The sequence below is a fragment of the Podarcis erhardii genome (assembly GCF_964252035.2).
Source record: "Podarcis erhardii genome assembly, chromosome: 1".
In the NCBI taxonomy this organism is placed as follows: Eukaryota; Metazoa; Chordata; class Lepidosauria; order Squamata; family Lacertidae; genus Podarcis; species Podarcis erhardii.
In genome coordinates, this window is record NC_138497.1 from 14,677,379 (window position 1) to 14,695,865 (window position 18,487).

Genomic DNA, 18,487 nt, shown 5'->3' on the forward strand with positions numbered 1-18,487 from the left:
TGCAAGCAAGCCGGGACGCTTCGTCGGCTTGGGGAAAGCCCTGCAGGGGCCAAGGGCACGCTCCTCGCTTTGCTGGACGCAGAGGTGGGGAGGGAAGAATCTCCACCCCTCTCTCTCTCCAAAGGGGATTTACGCCGGCTGAGCTGGGTTTCGCCTCCTCCGCCACCGCCTGGGACAGCTCCTCGGAGGAGAAGGATGTTGGGGAGCGCAGAGAGGAATCGGGGGGCCGCAGCTCCAGCCATCACCCATCGCCAGCAGTGTCTGTGCCTCCTTCGGGGGGGCTCCTCGGGGGGCTCCTTGAGGAATCCGGGCAGCAGGATCTTGGAGACGTTTTGCCTGCAAGGCAGCTGCCCACAACTCCCGGGGCCAGCCCGGGCAGCCAAGTGAGACCCCTGCTTCTTCAGAAATTTCTCCAAAGGCTTCATCCCGCTGATGGCAGTGGGGGCACCCAGGGGCTCAGCTGGGCCCCAGGACGAGGGGTGATCCAATGTGCCCTTTTCAGCTTAGGCCAAAATTGGGGATAAGGGGCGGCGCACTCTGCGTGCCTGTGGCGGGGGTGGAGAGACGTGCGATCAGAGAGTCATGGCTATGCCAGATGTTGGAGGCGGGCGAAGATCTGGCCAAGAAGGGGGCAGGGAGCTGCCTCTTTGGAGAAGGGAAACGTGTCCGGCGTTGGGGAGGGGGGGTGGAGCGGGGGCGCTGCTCTGGCCAACCTTACCAAGCGTGGAAAGGCTTTAGGGGGCGGGGTGCGCGGGGTCCTGCTTGACTCTCCCTGCAGGGGGAGTGACCAGAGGCACCTCTGATGGCTTCGCGTCCTGACGCCCTCCTGAAGTGGTAGGCGGCGAGAGGCAGACAGGTGGACTGCCGTCTACTCTTTGGCCGCGCCAGAAACGTGGCGAGCGGGCGCAACATCTGGGGGTTAGAGTTAGGGGGCGCAAATCCACGGGTTAGGGGGCGCAGATTACTTGCCTTGCCCCGGGTGCTGACAACCCACGCTACGCCACTGCTTTTCAGCATTCCCAGACTCTCGCGTTTGCTATTTATTTATTTCATAAAATTTATACACTGCTTGGTTGTAAAAAACCTCCAAGCAGTTTGCAAAAGATAAAACAGCCCTACTTTAAAAAAAAACACATACAAAAGTTGAAATACTAAAACAGATTAATATCAGTCTGAAATCTTATTAATGTGAATTGCTTATATAATGTGCTGATTGTAAGGAACAGAAATTAATTGACCCCTCATATCTTAATGTTTCAGGGATTCTGGAATATTAACCAGGAAACTCATGGCATGAGGCATTCAATTGTGTCCCTGCAATTGGCTTGTGCTAGATCTGATCAGCAGAGCACTGCCTTCTGCTTGCTGCACTTCAAACTCCAGCAATTTAGGCATGACCACTTAATAGCCTTATCCAGACAGAATCAACCACACCATTTTCCTTTGCCCCCACCAGGGGTGCCAACTCGAATAAAATATGGGGTCAGGTAAGCCCCACCCCGTATAATCGATCAAATGATGTGGTGCTTGCACATTTCAATGGCAATGCCCGTCAACCTGGGGGAACATTCCCCTCAAATATTTTATTGTGGGGGCCAAAGCCCCAATGGCTCCTAGGAGTTGGTTCCTTTGGCCCAAATTATTTTGCTTATAAGCTTCATTCTGCAGCAGCTCCGAGAAAATATTTGAACAGTGTTGCTTATGGCCTCATGCTCATTTCTGTTTCTATGTGTTTGCATTCATTCTCCATTTTAATTGCAGCCACTGAAATTGAACATATCAGTGCCATCTTCCAGGAAAAGCAACAAGAGTTACAAGCTGCAGTGTTAAAGGTGGACCAGCTTACTCAACAGCTAGAGGACCTGAGAAAAGGGAAGCTGAATGGGTTCCAGTCTTACAATGGACAGGTGACAGGGCCTGCCGCTGTAGAATTAAAAAAATTATACCAAGAGCTACAGGTAAACAATCATGACATGCATTTTACATAGTGCCAATGAACAAAACTGGGGCTTTCTTCTATTTAGTGTCAGTTAAAATGCATCTCAATTAAAACGTAGCAGTTTCAAGGGACCAAGTAAAATTGTTTCAGGGCCATATCCAGGCTGCCAGTTGGTCATGACTCCCCATTACCACTGAAAGCAATTGAATAAATATTTTCCTTTCATCCCTCTTCTAAGAAAGAAAAGCAGTATTACATTCGGGCATTTTAGTTGGTGTTTCATTCACATATTAAGCACTATATCTTCTTAGAAGTAAGTCTTTGTGAGTTCAGTGGGGCTTATTCCCAGCTAAATGTCTATAAGATGACATCCTTTATTTGGAAATGGACAAAATCCAGCAGCATGACTTTTATACTGGAAATCATATCCTAACCAAATTTCTTATAAATTAAGGAAGGTTTTATATTACTGCTTTTCTTTTCAGTGTTCTTTATATAGTTTTGATGTTTTACTTAGGCGCTGTTAATTGATTGCATGCCGTATTTATTCATGACTGAACAGGTGCTTTCTGGGAAATGAAAGTATGTCAGAGGGGGTTACAAAGAAATATATAGATTTTAGTTTATGCCCCTGAGCACAATCCTTAGAAATATATCTGAAAGAAATAAATTGGACTTACAAGCAAGTAGATGTCTTTAGTCTTTAGGCATGTGTTAAACTAGCTAGGCTTGACTCCAAAGAACTATACAATTAATTTTGTATGCCCAATAGAGCTCTGGACTTGTTTTTTCTTATACAGCAGTTCCCCACTAAACCTCTTAAGTTTCAAAAGGCAGTTTTTTGTCTAGCATAATTATTCTGCTATTTAAATGAAAAATAATTCCAGAGGGCACACACAGGACATAGCTGTTTTTTTCTACAGATTATTGAGGTTTTTTACCTTTAAAAACAACCCAAACCGAAGTAGTGATAATCACTCTGTTTATTTATAGATTCGTAACAGGCTTAATCAGGAACAGAACACCAAGCTTCAGCAGCAGAAAGAACTTCTGAATAAGCGTAACATGGAGGTTGCCATGATGGACAAGCGTATCAATGAGCTACGTGAGCGCCTATACAAGAAAAAAGTTGAGGCACGTCAAAAAGAAAACATCCCTGTAAGATAAACTATTAAAAGGGCCACATTTCAATACTTCTACAAAGCTCATCAAGCTTCATCAAGTTTCCATTTCCTCTAGCCCCATAGAAGTGAATAATGCATTACTTGTGTTTTGCCAAAATCTGCTGCGGTAATATGAGAGTATAAATTGAATGTGGAGTCATGTAGACATGAGTTGAAATTTAGTGATAAAATATTAGTTTCTTCACAGGAGTACTTTGGTGGCCAGGATAGGAGTAGTAGACTCTTGATTAACTTTTTCAAAATTGAGTTTGCTGAATTACATTGGCAGTAGAAACTTACTTAATTTCCTAATAATCTCATGAGTTCCATATTATGCAGACTTTACATCTCTATGGCATGGAACCAAAAGGGAGAAGGGGATATATTATATGATGCTTTTTGGTGCCTTCTGAGATGAAATGCTTTCCACATTCCCAGTAGTTGGGAAAGAGAGATAATAAAATGGAAGCGGGACCGTTATTAACGTTGCTTATGAACGTAAAAGAGAAAATGCCCCAGGGGTGAGGGAGGAGAGGAGGAAGGGCTAATGGGTTTGAACCCCGGAGAGAAGCACACTGTAATTCTTCTATAACTCTTCCTTTTAAAAAGATTCTGCAGATATGTAGACACATGCTGATATTGATGTTAACACACCTTTGATTTGCCATTTTTTAGTTAAACCGGATAAATGGAACATCCTCTCCTCAATCGTCGTTGAATGCTTCGGGCAGAGTTGCAGCCGTGGGGCCATACATTCAAGTTCCTAGCTCCAGCAGCTATGCTGTGCCAGTTGACCCAGTGAAACCACAGTCCCTCACTATTACTACTAGTGCAACTCACGGAAGATCGAAATCTGGTAAGCAGTTCACAAAAACAAGTCCATTGTTTTGAACAGTAGGAGGTGACAAAGGAGTTGCCTTTGGGGATGATGATCAGTCCCTTCCATAAGGTGGAAGGGATTAGGACCCCCAGAGCTCACTTTCATATTGAACAAACTCATTTGACAAAAACATGAGTCGAGATGCTTTCTCCTTTGTCCCAAAGTTACTATTAAATGCCTCTGTGGTTTGCCAGTATGATGTTGTACCATCTGCAACTCCTACATTAAGTATGGCTGTGATTAAAAGTTCATATTTAATTGCAAGAAGAACAATTCTGATGTGAGTATTGTGACAGAAGGGGAGTGTTCAGGAGAGCCTCTCATGTCCTTCCTTGCACAACTGCCTTGCGGAGTAGGGCAATAACCAACCAGTAACAGCTGCCACCTTTGAAATCACAGCTATCCCCCCCCCAGGTGGGAAGAAATCTGGGGTGCTCAAGGAAGTTCTAAGAGTCCTGAGATCCTAGGAACAGAGCCTCTTGTGTTTCCCATCCAGATCCCTCACAGTTTACCCAAGGCATAAAGTGAGCTGAAAAGTTCTCCATCTCTCCCAGAGATCAGAGCAACTGACTGATCCTTAACAACCCCAATTCTGTTCTTATTTAGCATGAGCCCAAATGATCCAGGGTTGTGGGGGATGATTAGAATCCTTGAGCTTGGCAAATGCACCCACTTCAGATCTGCAACAGTCAAATTACCGTATTTTTCGCTCTATAAGACGCACCAGACCACAAGACGCAACTAGTTTTTGGAGGAGGAAAGCAATAAAAAAAATATTCTGAATCTCAGAAGCCAGAACAGCAAGAAGGATCGCTGCGCAGTGAAAGCAGCAATCCCTCTCGCTGTTCTGGCTTCTGGGATAGCTGCGCAGCCTGCATTCACTCCATAAGACGCACACACATTCCCCCTTACTTTTTAGGAGGGAAAAAGTGAGTCTTATAGAGCAAAAAATACGGTATATGAAGTTTTATTTCTAGTAGAAGAAGGAAAGAAGAAGGCAGTTGGACAAAACAAAATACTGAAAAAAAGGAACTCTGTGGCTCAAACCTGATTGATCCTAAACGACTTCACTTGCAACACAGTGCTCTGGCCCTAAAAGGGAATTTTCCGAGTGAGGGTATGCTAGAAGCCTCACAAGGGTCAGAGGAAGCTACTTTTTGCTGGTATAAATAGTCCCTAGGGTCCCCCATCTCATTGCTAGACAGCCTGAAATTTGTGGATTCAGAGGTTTGGCAGGGATTATTTTTCTCACGTGGAAAATGGAGGGCAGGCCAGTTCTTGCTCAGGCTTAATGGAGGGCGAGAATTGCCCTGCCTCATGAAAATGGAGAGGCAAGAGACCAGACTTTTAACATAAGTAGCATTTCAGGAGATGTAAAAACAGTATAACATGCATCTTCACACACATTTATGTAGATGGTTTCTGCAACTTGCAGATTCCTTTTCGATAGGTTATCTTTGAAAACAAACAGTTGATACCTAACTAGTCAAAACAAGTCCTGCTTGCAGTTTCTGAACACAGAATGCCTCCAGATACGTCATTGGCTTTAGCCTTGTACAATATTTTGGATATCTGGCTAATTGGTTTTGGTTGGTTATGAGCCCTTGTCTCTAGCAGCCAAGTACAATATATGCAGAATGCACTTTAGTCATATAAATTACATATGCATTTCTTTTTAAAAAACTGACTTTTTCTCCCCTGCAGCTTAAGTTGAAAATCGTTTTCTACCCAGATTTTGTTTGAGACACAATGTGAGGGCTCTTTCTTAATATGTTGAGTGTCATACTTTTATCTGTACATTTTCCTGTTCTCTTTTACGTTTTAATCTCTCTCTTGTCATTTATGTTATAATTGTTTTCCACATCCTATTTTTTTCCCTTTTTTCTTTTACTGTGTGACTGGATCTGGTCGTCTCCAGTAGATACAGACTATGGGTGTGTGAAAAAATTTCCAGGTCCCTGGAAGATTTCTGATTTAGACATTATAGTGGATCCTATTCTGTCACCTCCCTCTCTTCAGTCTGCTGTTCACAATATCATCCATTCAGCTTCTACTCTTTCTGAGATCCTGCACTGTGAGTCTGTAGAAGACCTTTGGCAAGCTAAGAAATCCCATTTTTAATATGGTCATCTGAGCTTTGGCACACAGATGCATATTAAACAGGAATTTTTAGAACTGTGTCTATATATTGTCAATAGAAGCATGTGTGTGTGTTTCATTGTTTTCTGGGTATTTCACAAGTGAACAAATCTAAAATGCTCTCCTTCATGTATCTAGAAAAAGCAGACTACTTAGCTAGCAAATAATTAACTATGCTGGTACCTTGAGTCAAGAAAGTTCACATAGGGTCACATTGTATATATTTTGACATAAGCAGGTACTGTTTTTTGTGTTCTCTAGTCTTGTTCTTAGGTGGTTTACTTTGTGGCTGTGGACAAGTTACTTAGGTTGTGATCTGTACTCATGTACCTGGCAGTAAGTCCCATTGAACTCAGTGGGGCTTTTTGAGCAAACATATACAGGCTCACAGGATGCGGGTGGCGCTGTGGTCTTAACCACTGAGCCTAGGGCTTGCCGAATCCCTGTGATGGGGTGAGCTCCTGTTGCTCGGTCCCAGCTTCTGCCTACCTAGCAGTTTGAAAGCACGTCAAAGTGCAAGTATAGGTACCACTCTGGTACCACTCCGCAAGTATAGGTACCACTCCGGCGAGAAGGTAAATGGCGTTTTTGTGCGCCGCTCTGGTTTCACCAGAAGCGGCTTAGTCATGCTGGCCACATGACCTGGAAAAACTGTCTGCAGACAAACATCAGCTCCCTCGGCCAGTAAAGCGAGATGAGCGCTGCAACCCCAGAGTTGTTCACGACTGGACTTAACTGTCAGGGGCCCTTTTTATACAGGCTCACATCATCGGTCTAAAATCCTAAAAACACCCACTAATGAATAAATTCCATGGAACACAGTGGAACTTACTTATGAGTGCACAGATTCCACTGAAATTGAACTTCACCAACATTTAGTTTTCATCTTCTTAATGCGGGGGGGGGGGGGGAGAAGAGAAGGTCACTTTAACCGCCAGTCAGCTGATGGGTAGTTACAGGAACTGACACTGGTAGTTACAAAAACTGCTGATTGTCACTGGGAGCAGACCATCAAAGGGACTCTCTTTGATTTTCAGTCAGCTGTTGAATTCTGAATAGTTTAACGAGGAAGTTGGCGGGGCAGTTTTGAAATAGAAACAGAAATAAAATGAAGTGTGCATGTTCCGCTGTGGACCCCAGGTTTCCAAGAATCATACAAATAATTCTGCATGCTCAAGGTGGCTTTGGTATTGTTTTCTTGAACAGCAGACCCCACTGCATGCCATGCAGCAAGGCATGTTTTAAACCAAAGGCAATTTCAAAAGCAGTTGGTTATTTAGCATTGGGGTGTGTGTGTGTGAGAGAGAGAGAGAAAGAGAGAGAGAGAGAGAGAGAGAGAGAGAGAGAGAGAGAGAGATATTATGGGGGGTGGGGATCAGACCTCTCAGGCACACTATTTCATGAAATAGCCTCCTAGAAAAAAATAGAGCGAGTTTTGTACCAAATGTTTATTTTCAGATTAAATGCTTTATTTCTGCTTGCTACTAACTGTATCAAGTGTTTCAAATCAGGCCTCTTATCTCTGGTTATAACTTTTATATAATACTGGGTTCTTGCTGTTCTTGAAATTATGGAAATTGAGATGCACAAATTGGAAACGTTGTTACAAAAGAAGCTTTTTACGGCATGTATGAGAAAGAGCATTTTTTTGTTCTAAGAGTAACCATTACTTTAGACAAATTTCATTAAAAGTTAATTCAGGAAGTTGGCATCCTCTTCAGGTGCTGTTTTGCTTCAAAAAATTTTTTAAAAAATTTTTTTAGCTTCTGGGTTTGTGTCAAAGTATTCTGATATTCAAAGTCAATTTCTCGCTTGAAGAGGATACATTAAATGCATGGATACAAACCAGTTATTTCCATAGCCACCTTTCTAGTTTCTGCTATCCCCCTACAAAAAGAGGAAAATAACACACGAGCAGCAGATCTATCTGGTTCTCAGTACATTTGCTTGACTGCTGTGCTTATGAATATGGCATGCATTTGCTCAATTGGGGTGGTTTTTTCATATAATCTATATCAAAATTCACATTTAGAAAGTTTCTTCTTATTTTCCAGGTGGGCATGATGTCGGGGTGTGTTGGGGAGATAATATCTTCACTTGACTTTCTGATTCTTTGTACTACCCCAGATGATGATAATAATAGAAGGTCATGGACAGTGTCAGATCTTGATGTTGGCCCTGAAGGCAGCTCTTCGTGGCATTCAGGAAACAAAAAACAGCAGTTTATGAACTGTATGTTGCAAACCACAATGCATTCTCAATTATCTTAATTCGAATCAGAAATCAAAAGGCATCTTTAGATTAAGATAATGAATTATCTTTCAGCACAATACATCTGTAGAATTCAGTTTGAATTGAAATGGAATGTTTAGTCTTAATGTATTTTATTATAATTTTCCCATCCTGTGGGCTCAGACCAACTTACAGAAATACATGGGCGATATCCAGTTGTGAGAATCTTTATTGTGCGGCCTTTTCTAGAGCCAGCAGAAATCTATGAATGTATCCCTAAAATAATGAAATCTCACTAAACTCAAAACAGTACTCAGAGCTCTAAACAGGTTACCAGTCGCTTCTTTGGCCTTATGTATAAGCTTGTGATTTAATATCCTTTATTGCATATATGCTTTATCGGTCTTGGCCACCTTCGGAACCTAGTACAGATAGGCTGGGTGGAAATTTCATAATAAAATACATTAATAAACATTATTTTAGATTAAACACATTTAACTGATTGTTGGCATCTCTAATCCTACTCTGATTTTCTTAATCTGAATTATTCTGCACTATCTTCCATTCACAATTTCATATTCTCTTTATACAAATGTGTGGGCACCAGTAACCATTTCATAAACATTTTCCTTTGTTGCCAGCTAACGAGGGAACCTGGTCAGCAGTTAAGCAGAGTCCTGTTCCTGTGGTGAAGCCGCCACAAATCTCCAATGCAGACTGGAAGGAATCCAGCATGGACGCTGGTTTAAAACAAGGAACGATATCAAGTCAGCCTTTGTCTTCTTCATTAGGAAGTACTGATAAGCTGGTGAGTTTTTATCACTTCTACCCCCACCCCCTTGCTGCATACAGTAGCAAAAATTCATGGTGTTTTGCATGTTTGTGTACAACATTTCTGTATGGGCTATGGGCCTCTCTGGCAGGATTTTGTGTACTTCATCCATGAGATATGTGTTAAAAAGGGATTTGTTTTCTATATAGGATAGAAGAACAGCCTTCTCAGCTTTTCAGACACTTCTTCTGTTTTCCCCTCCACAGGGTCTTGATATAGGGAAAGTACCACCTACCATCCCTGGAGCAAGTAAGCAGTTGCCCCAGAACTATGGGACCTACCCAAGCTCCATTCCGTTGGGAACAGGTTCTACCAATTCCCTTGAAAGGCGAAAAGATGGCAGCCTCCCAAGACCAGGCTCTACAGCAGCAAGCCGGCAAAGACCTGTTCCGTTACCACCAGCCAGCAGCGTTCATCAGCCAAGCTCCTCGCAACAAATACAGCAGAGAATATCTGTGCCTCCAAGCCCCACATATCAACCTTCTGGCGCCCCATTATTTCCAGGTGGCGATGGCAGGCCTGATCTCCCCTTAACTGTGGCCATCAGGCCTTTCTTAGCTGACAAAGGCTCAAGGCCCCAGTCTCCCAGGAAAGGGCCCCAAACCGTGAACTCCAGTTCCATCTATTCCATGTACCTTCAGCAAGCGACGCCACCAAAGAACTATCAGCAGGCTGTATACAATACCCTGAACAAGTCCGTTAAAGCAGGTAGAATAATTTGCTGTTGCATCTCTCTTCTGTTTAAGAGCTGCTCGATACTTACAGGAGTTAAATTAGGTTTGATGTAAATTAAAAATGAAAAGGTACCCCTGCCTGTACGGGCCAGTCGTGTCCGACTCTAGGGTTGTGCGCTCATCTCACTTAAGAGGCCGGGGGCCAGCGCTGTCCGTAGACACTTCCGGGTCACATGGCCAGCGTGACGAAGCTGCTCTGGCGAGCCAGCACCAGTGCAGCACACGGAAATGCCGTTTACCTTCCCGCTATAAAGCGGTACCTATTTATCTACTTGCACTTAGGGGTGCTTTTGAACTGCTAGGTGGGCAGGAGCTGGGACCGAAAGACGGGAGCTCACCCCGCCGCGGGGATTCGAACCGCCGACCATGCGATCGGCAAGCCCTAGGCGCTGAGGTTTTACCCACAGCGCAACCCGCGTTGATGTAAATTAGATCTTTGCTAAAAAAAGTGCTGTTTATTTCAAATGGTAGAAAAGAGCTTGGGCATTCTGCTAACCCAGGATTTCTTTACAGATGACTGTATATTACAGGTTTGCAGCATTGCATCTAACTGGGAGGCAGAAGTGGGTTATGCTTTGCTACAAATCTAAAATTGGGGCTTGTGCTCTTCCTCTCTACAGCGTGACAGGTCTGAGGTGCTGAACAATATTTGCTTCAAAGACAGTTGTTAAGGGGACATATTTGAACCGGTTGGGGTGGAGCTGCAAAGCTAGATTCTCAGCATGTTTGTCACTGCTGCTTACCAAGAAGGAGAGGGGTGAGGCGTCAGAGTCAGCGCAGTGCATACACACTGGAGAGCTAATTCAGTGTCCCCGCCAGTGCACCCATACTGTGCAGACCTCTCCCCTTTCCTTCTCTCTAATTGGCAGCAACATACCTGCTGGGGAAATAGTGATGTGATTCTGTCTCACCTGATGAGCCACCAGTGGCGTAGTGTGGGGGGTGCAGGGGGGGCCGGCCGCACCGGGCGCAACATCGGGGGGGGGGCGTGCTCACACCTCTCTGCCCCTACCTGGCTCATTCACTCTCTCTCACTGCAGGGGCCACAAATTACTTGCCTTGCCCCGGGTGCTGACAACCCACGCTACGCCACTGTGAGCCACTTCTGCAACCATCTCAAGGATTACTTTGGGGGCCTGTTTTATTGAATGAGTTGTTTCCAACTAATCTCAACTCACTGAAATTAGTGAACCTGAGATAGCCCTGTTCATTAATTTCAGTGGGTCTACTCTGAGTAGGACTAATATCGACTACAACCCAATATTTACATGAGTGATTGGGGGGAGTGAAGTTAACACTAGGTTTATTAGCATTTCCAGAAGAGACATGGAGGTATTAATATAATGCTAAAAGACATAGGATTAAAACCCACTTGACCTGTCTAGTCACAATGTGAGAGGGAATATGATTGACCTCTGCAAACATTAGAGGGGGCTAGTGAGGGATTTACATTCTATGCATTTATGTTGAAAATTACTGTTGATAAGAGAACTAAGAAATGTCAACTCGCCACTAATAACTTCATGTTGGAAATGGATAAATGCAACAAAATGGTGAAATATCTTGTATTATTTCTTGAAGCCACGGATGTCCTCAAGTATATTTGAGATATCATAACAGAATGTTGTTTTTCATTTCCCAGCAGTTTGCTGTCACTGTATCTGTAGCTTAGTGGGCACCTTTGGTGTGCTACTCCTTGTTCTCTTTTGCTTGCTATTTAAAGCACATCATATCTATATTTCATAAAGGGGCTGACTTGCAAGGAATGCTACACATTAGAGATGTTTAGGCTTTTTAGTGCTGTATGTCCTTCCTTTTTTAGATATCTATACCCAAGAACCATGACCTCCCTTCCAAATCTTCCCCACTTTTATGACTGCTTTATAACTGCATGAAAATGTCCATAATTGTTAGAAAGATGAGTTGCTTTTAAGTAGTTTTCTCATGCATTTGAAGCTACAAAATTGACAACTGTCACCATTAATTTTTATATGATTTTTAAAACAACAAACAAAACTTTTGACAAGTTACTCCATGTTAATTTAGACCCATCCCTAACTGCTACTTTTTCTTCTCAGTTTATGGGAAGCCTGTTGTACAGTCCGGTTCGACTTCCCCTTCGCCGTTGCCATTCCTTCACAGCTCTTTGCCTGCCAATCCATCACAGCCTCAACCTCCCAACGAGTATAGTGAAAAAGATCAAGAACTGGAAAACATCCCACCCTCTGGTGATAACAGCAACGTAGAAAACATCCCTCGCCCCCTCAGCCCCACCAAGCTCACGCCCATTGTGCATTCGCCCCTTCGCTACCAAAGTGATGCTGATTTGGAAGCCCTTCGCAGGAAACTGGCCAATGCTCCCAGGCCCTTGAAGAAGCGGAGTTCCATCACTGAACCAGAAGGCCCCAGTGGGCCAAACATTCAGAAGCTATTGTACCAGCGCTTTAATACCCTGGCCGGAGGAATAGAAGGTGCCCCTTTTTATCAGCCAAGCAACTCACAGGACTTCATAGGCACCTTGGCAGATGTTGACAATGGGAACACAAACACCAATGGCAATATTGAGGAGCCCGTAGCTGTGCCCCCGACAGCTCCTCTTCCTGATGAGCCTTCATCAGATGCCAATGATAACGAACTACCTTCTCCTGCAACTGAGGAGTTGATCAGTGAAGAAAACACAAATCAAATGCCCGAGACAACGGAGGATGATAACAACAACAACAACCCTGCTGTAGCCCCTTCTATTGAGCGGCCACCTAGTCCAACCCCAGAGGCAGATTCCCCAGAAGAAGAGGAAATGCAGCCGCCACCTGCTCTTCCTCCTCCTCCACTTCCCGCGGTAAGATACTGCGCCAAAACCAGTGTGATCTGGGGGAGGGGGGCCTAAGCAGTGCTATGCCACATCGTGGAATCTGCAAAACTTTGAATCCACTTTAGGTTGAGTGTGTACAGCAAGTCCAACCCCCCCCCCCATACAACTTTCTTAGTATATTCTAAATTTTTCCCAAACAAATGGCCAATAAGTCTAACCTATGTCTTGGATGTAGGACAAAAGTGTTACATAGGGCAAGTCAGGCAAGTACAGAAGCAAGATTTGACTGTGCCTGCAATGTGTATTTTGGTGAAGTGCACTTAGATCCACAAAGCTGAAAGCAGTGTAACAGTCGCATTGTGACCTGCCAAGTTCTTGATAACCTTGGTTTTGAATTCCCAGGCAGGCAGACAAAACAAAAGGTTCATCGAGCTGCTGGTGGGCTCCATTCAGCTTAAAGTTGTGCAGGCCTGTCTTTTAAGGCCTTGGTCCTCAGCCACCAGCACCAAACATTTATAAGTAAAAGGGAGAGAGCAGGACATGTACAGTTAAAAGCTGTAAATATTGGGTCTGAAAATATTAAAGACTATTGTCCTATGGGAATACACCAAGCGGGCTCCCTTTCAGTTACATTAGGAAAACAAGTAGTGGCGATTATCTAGATATTATGAGCATTAAAGAAAAGCTAGAGACAAAGTTGGGGCAGTTCTCATGTTTCTACTAGTTCCAGAAAACAAAAGTTTAAAACAGGATAAATTTGTCTATGATAGACTGCAGTTCACAATGTTCTGATACTGATGCAGTTTGAAACTCAGGGTTGCCTTTTTACTCAGACCAAAAGGACCAACCTGAAGAAACCCAATTCGGAGAGAACTGGCCACAGCTTGAGGGTCAAGTTCAATCCCTTGGCTTTGCTGCTGGATGCCTCTTTGGAGGGAGAGTTTGACCTGGTCCAAAGGATCATATACGAGGTAAACTTGGAAATATTGTTACTCACCTATGTTATGTTTTGATGGTGGAAAATATTTAAGTTCATGCAGTCAGTCCTTGTTTTCCCCCAACTTAGGTGGATGACCCCAGCAAACCTAATGATGAAGGAATCACTCCTCTGCACAATGCAGTGTGTGCTGGCCATCATCACATAGTTAAGTTCCTGTTGGATTTTGGTGTCAATGTGAATGCAGCAGACAGTGATGGATGGTAAGAGACCAAGTCGAGCACACACTTCTGTTGGGTGCCAACAAAAGCTAGTAACCAGTTACTAGTGCAAATCCATCTTCACAGGAACGAGGGCACGTTTTGTCTCACTTGACGTTGAGTCTTTTGCTTTGTTTTCAGGACTCCTTTGCACTGTGCTGCCTCTTGCAACAGCGTTCATCTCTGCAAGCTACTTGTTGAATCTGGAGCAGCAATTTTTGCTTCAACCATAAGTGACATAGAAACTGCAGCAGACAAGTGTGAGGAAATGGAGGAAGGTTATATTCAGTGTTCCCAGTTTCTGTATGGTAAGTTTCAGGTTCTATAACTTGAGATTTCAGAACTTTGCTTGAATTTGTCCTTCCTCACTTGTTCCAGGATCTAGAAGTATGGCATTGCTTACTTTACAATGAAAAGTGTGTATTCGATTTTGTGTGAAGATTTATGCAGCACCTTTCAGCCAGCTGATCCTCAAGGCAGCTTACAGCAGATTCCAAGTACACCAAAACAACAATAATGTTAGAATACCAGCTGTTGTTGTGGAGAGGCAAATGAGGTATCAAATTAAGAAAGTGTGACATACACCGTGTGGCTAGTTTGCTCACTAAATCAGATGATAAAGGGGTGGAAACTAAGGTAATATAGGTTGTATTCTTCATTGATTTGAGGAATTCTGTGTGCTGTTAGTGGGAACACTGTGTATGTGAGTGGGTAGAAGAGTGGAGAACATCTTCAAATGTTCCCATGTCTGGCTTTAGGAAATGACTGCCTTTCTCCCATGAGCTGTGACTCATATTTAGCCTGCTTTGGAGCAGAAACAGCTGTGCCACAAAAGGACAGTTAGAGCAGTTCTAGTAGGATCCAGAATGTAGCAGCCTACCTACGAAGGCCTTTCCTGGCTACAGAATCTCCAGAAACATGCACTTGCCATATTGAATAATAAAAGAGGGGATAATTATTTCCTGTTGACTGTGCTTAAGCCAAGTCATAAAATTCATCCACCAGAACGTGTTCACAACCATTCAGAGCTTTGTGCCTATTGGCTTTGCCAGTTTCCATTTCCCATGGGACATGTGTTTCTACAAACCTCGGACAAAATGGCCAACCTCATATTAGTGCTAGTAGAGTGAGGTACTCAGGACAGATATATAATGGGGTATAATAGGGACGCAGGTGGTGCTGTAGTCTAAACCACTGAACCTCTTGGGCTTCCCAACCTTTATTACCTTATAATGGAGTATAACATTTACTGGTGTAATCTCCTAGAACTAGTTGCAGGGTGCTTCTTTTGCCTTTCCCCATGACAAAACCACCTGTCTCTAGGAATCAGGCCTTATGACTGTGGTGGGATTTGATAAGACCCCTACTCCACCTCTGGTCCATGTCAATTTCACATGTGTGTACTTATGTCTGGTCCATCTTGTTTTCATAACTCTTCATATTTTATCCTGGTGTACACATTTTCAAGTGTTTTATCCAAAAATATGCACTTAAAAATGACTGTTGGTACTTTCATTGAGCTGAGGATTGCATCACAGAATCTGGAGAAGTGTGAAATCTATCCATATAATAATCTGGAAGGTGCAAATTAGGTCAGTTTGCACAAAAATGCAGACCAAACAGAATTCTCTTCCCTCACTACAATTATATTACACATTGTATTACATTTCTATGCTGCATAAGAGCCAGGGGTGCCACGACTGCAGTATCCATTTTCCAAATAGTGGTTATTGCTTAGTCATGTTAGGTTAATGTAGTTGTTTCTTGGTCATAGGTGTGCAGGAGAAACTGGGAGTAATGAACAAAGGCATCGTGTATGCGTTGTGGGATTATGAAGCTCAGAACAACGATGAGTTGTCATTCCATGAAGGAGATGCAATTACCATTTTGAGGCGCAAAGATGACAATGAGACAGACTGGTGGTGGGCTCGTCTCAATGACAAGGAAGGCTATGTGCCTAAAAATCTCTTGGGGGTAAGTCTTGCATGCTCTTCACCGTGAACCTGTACCTAATTCCAGCACAATACAGTGCTTTTCAGAAATCCTCCAGATTGCTCAACTAGGAATGATTAAGACAGGGGTACTGGCTTATTTGGAAGAAAAGTTCTTCCTGAACTGTACCACTGCAGGTTCAAGTACAGACCAAGAACAGTTAAAAAAAAGGGGGGGGGAGGAGCTGGTCATTTTAATCAGAATAACTCTTTTTAAGGTGGTGAATCATATGGAATGTATAGAATATGGGATAGTCAAACAGGGTTCATAGAGAAATTTAATAAACTGGGGCTCAACAGAAATTACCATACTTTTCTGCATATAGGACTGTTTTTTTTTACTCTAAAATAATGTTCAAAATCTGGGCTCGTCTTATACACCAATAGTATCTCCCCCCATTTTCTCCCCAAAAATATACATGGGGGCATCTTATAGATGGGATAATACTGTAGTTTTCTTTGTACATTATAAATAATCTGGGAGGCATTCAACATTGTGCTGTTACAAACTTTCTGGCAGCACAGCATATCTGCTTGCCTGATGGAACAATCTCCCCCCCTTGCTATTCTGGTAACTCCCACACACCCCAATATTCTGTGTTGCTTCTGACACTCATAATTTCCAGTTACTAGTACAGTTCTCAAGAGTGCAGCTTTGTCTTCTAAAACACAATACTAAGCTGCAAGCCCTCTATGAAAGGAGACAGGATGTTGAACAGGATGCTGTTTGGCCCTTCCCTATACATGCCAAAGACTTACTTGTGGTGGGCCCAAGCACTCAACTAAGAAATAGCAAAAAACCTCCATAGAGTGGGTCAGTATGGATCTGTAATGGAAGACAGTGGGCCTTTTGGCCCTAAACAAATCTGAAAGCAAACTCAAATCATGGCAGTAGAATTTGCTTCCAAATTTGTGTGTTAAGTTCAGAATGCTACTATTAGTCCAAAGCTTGAAACAATGTGGAATAACCAGTCTTCAAGAGAATCATTTTCTAATACAAGGGTTTGAACAGTTAAAATTACTAATGTTCTCATTTAGAACTGATTATTGCTATTGTTGTAAATTGTGAAGCATCAGCCTAAAGCACAACAGCTCAGTTGAAAAGATTCTAGCAGAAATAAAGAGAAATGGAACTAATATGTATGATACTGTAGAATTGTTCTGCATAAAAGTTGCTTTTAATGCAATGCTAGAGTTGTAAAAACTAATATTCTTTATAATTTGCTAAATAATAATTTTAAATCTTTTTTAATTGCAGTTATATCCAAGAATAAAACCTAGGCAACGAACCCTTGCCTGAAAACCATCATTTGGCAATACAGTGTCTTGCTGGCAACTGGAAGTATACACTGGAAACATTTTCAATCACATTTCACCAGAAGTAAAGCTATACTTGTTTTAATTGGTGCTCTTGTTAAATTGATGGACAGCATTTGAGATTTCCGATCTAAAGTTTGTATGTGAGATCTGTTCCATGTTCACCCACCCAGTCATTGGGAGAGGTACTCAACACAGCCTACAGTATTTTGCCAATTGAATTAAAAGAACAAAACTTGTGCTAGATGTTAAAAACTTTTGCAAAACACAGGTATGCTGTCTGATCCATTCTAGTCCACAGTAACTGTCAAGGTCTTTATTAAAATTGTCAACTGATTGTTGAGTTTACTGTGTAAATCCTTGAAGAGCTTGGTAAGTTGGCATCTGGGAATTACCAACAGTCCTCTGGTATAAAAGGTGTTATTAACTGAGAAGCATCAATGCTGAATGGATTTTTGCACATTTCTCAAAACCACGTTCCTTCACATGATGTTTTTTCATGATATTCTGCTTACAGCACCACTTTAAACTTTCTCAAACACACCCACACTGAATTCCATCTTCTGGACAAACCTGCATTCATATTTAAGGGATCTGTATGTCTATATGAAAGAAAAGTGCAATAGTTGAGAAGGTAAGAGTCAGGTTATAAAAAAGCTAATAGGTTCCCTTTAAGGACCTTTAAATCTTATCTGTGAAAGTAGGGAGGGGGTCTGAAGGACTGAATAAAGGCTGAGCTGGCTATGTAGAGAGTGAAGGGAGAAAGAAGAGGACGTCTTGCTGTTTTGGCTGGGGCAGCATCTGTGGTTCTTGGCAGCCTGGCATCTTGTGCCAGGGTGAGTTATGCAATAACTTTATCCACTATCTAGTTTCGAGCAAAAAAAAGCACTTCACTGGAATATTAGTTGTACATTATTTTATATACAGAAGTCTATTTTGAACTTCCCATTATGTTGTAGCCATATGTGTTTTATAATTTCCTCCCTGTAAACTGTAGGCCATTTGGCTTTATTCATGTACACGGTGTGCATAATTTATATATCCATTGCAGTGCTGTAACTTGCTTTTACCACTGTTTAGCATTAATTGTATATATTGTGGTGATGAGAAGTGGAAGGGTATTGTAAAAGAATATTTGCTAAATGAATGTGAGTTAAAAGCCTATGATACACTGCTAATCCAGTGTGCACAATAAAACTACTGCTAAGGTATAGTTGTGTTTGTAGGTGTTTCTTACCCAAAAACATTTTT

General features: G+C 42.7%; 1 protein-coding gene across 8 annotated transcripts in view; it reads left to right on the forward strand.

Annotated features, from left to right (window-relative positions):
* The window catches only part of PPP1R13B (protein phosphatase 1 regulatory subunit 13B), a 73,773-nt gene extending 55,326 nt beyond the window's left edge, over positions 1-18,447 (forward strand). For 6 of the 8 annotated variants that reach the window (XM_081858931.1, XM_081858929.1, XM_081858928.1 and 3 more), the window contains 12 exons: positions 1,762-1,958; positions 2,933-3,097; positions 3,778-3,958; positions 5,901-6,056; positions 8,995-9,161; positions 9,392-9,893; positions 11,998-12,758; positions 13,565-13,702; positions 13,798-13,931; positions 14,070-14,236; positions 15,703-15,902; positions 17,178-18,447. In XM_081858931.1, coding sequence (XP_081715057.1) covers positions 1,762-1,958; positions 2,933-3,097; positions 3,778-3,958; positions 5,901-6,056; positions 8,995-9,161; positions 9,392-9,893; positions 11,998-12,758; positions 13,565-13,702; positions 13,798-13,931; positions 14,070-14,236; positions 15,703-15,902; positions 17,178-17,219 — 2,810 coding nt within the window. In that variant the 3' untranslated portion in view covers positions 17,220-18,447. The remainder of the gene's footprint in view (positions 1-1,761; positions 1,959-2,932; positions 3,098-3,777; positions 3,959-5,900; positions 6,057-8,994; positions 9,162-9,391; positions 9,894-11,997; positions 12,759-13,564; positions 13,703-13,797; positions 13,932-14,069; positions 14,237-15,702; positions 15,903-17,177) is intronic. The other 2 variants (XM_081858927.1, XM_081858932.1) reach the window with 2 other exon arrangements.
* Positions 18,448-18,487: the final 40 nt, after the last annotated feature.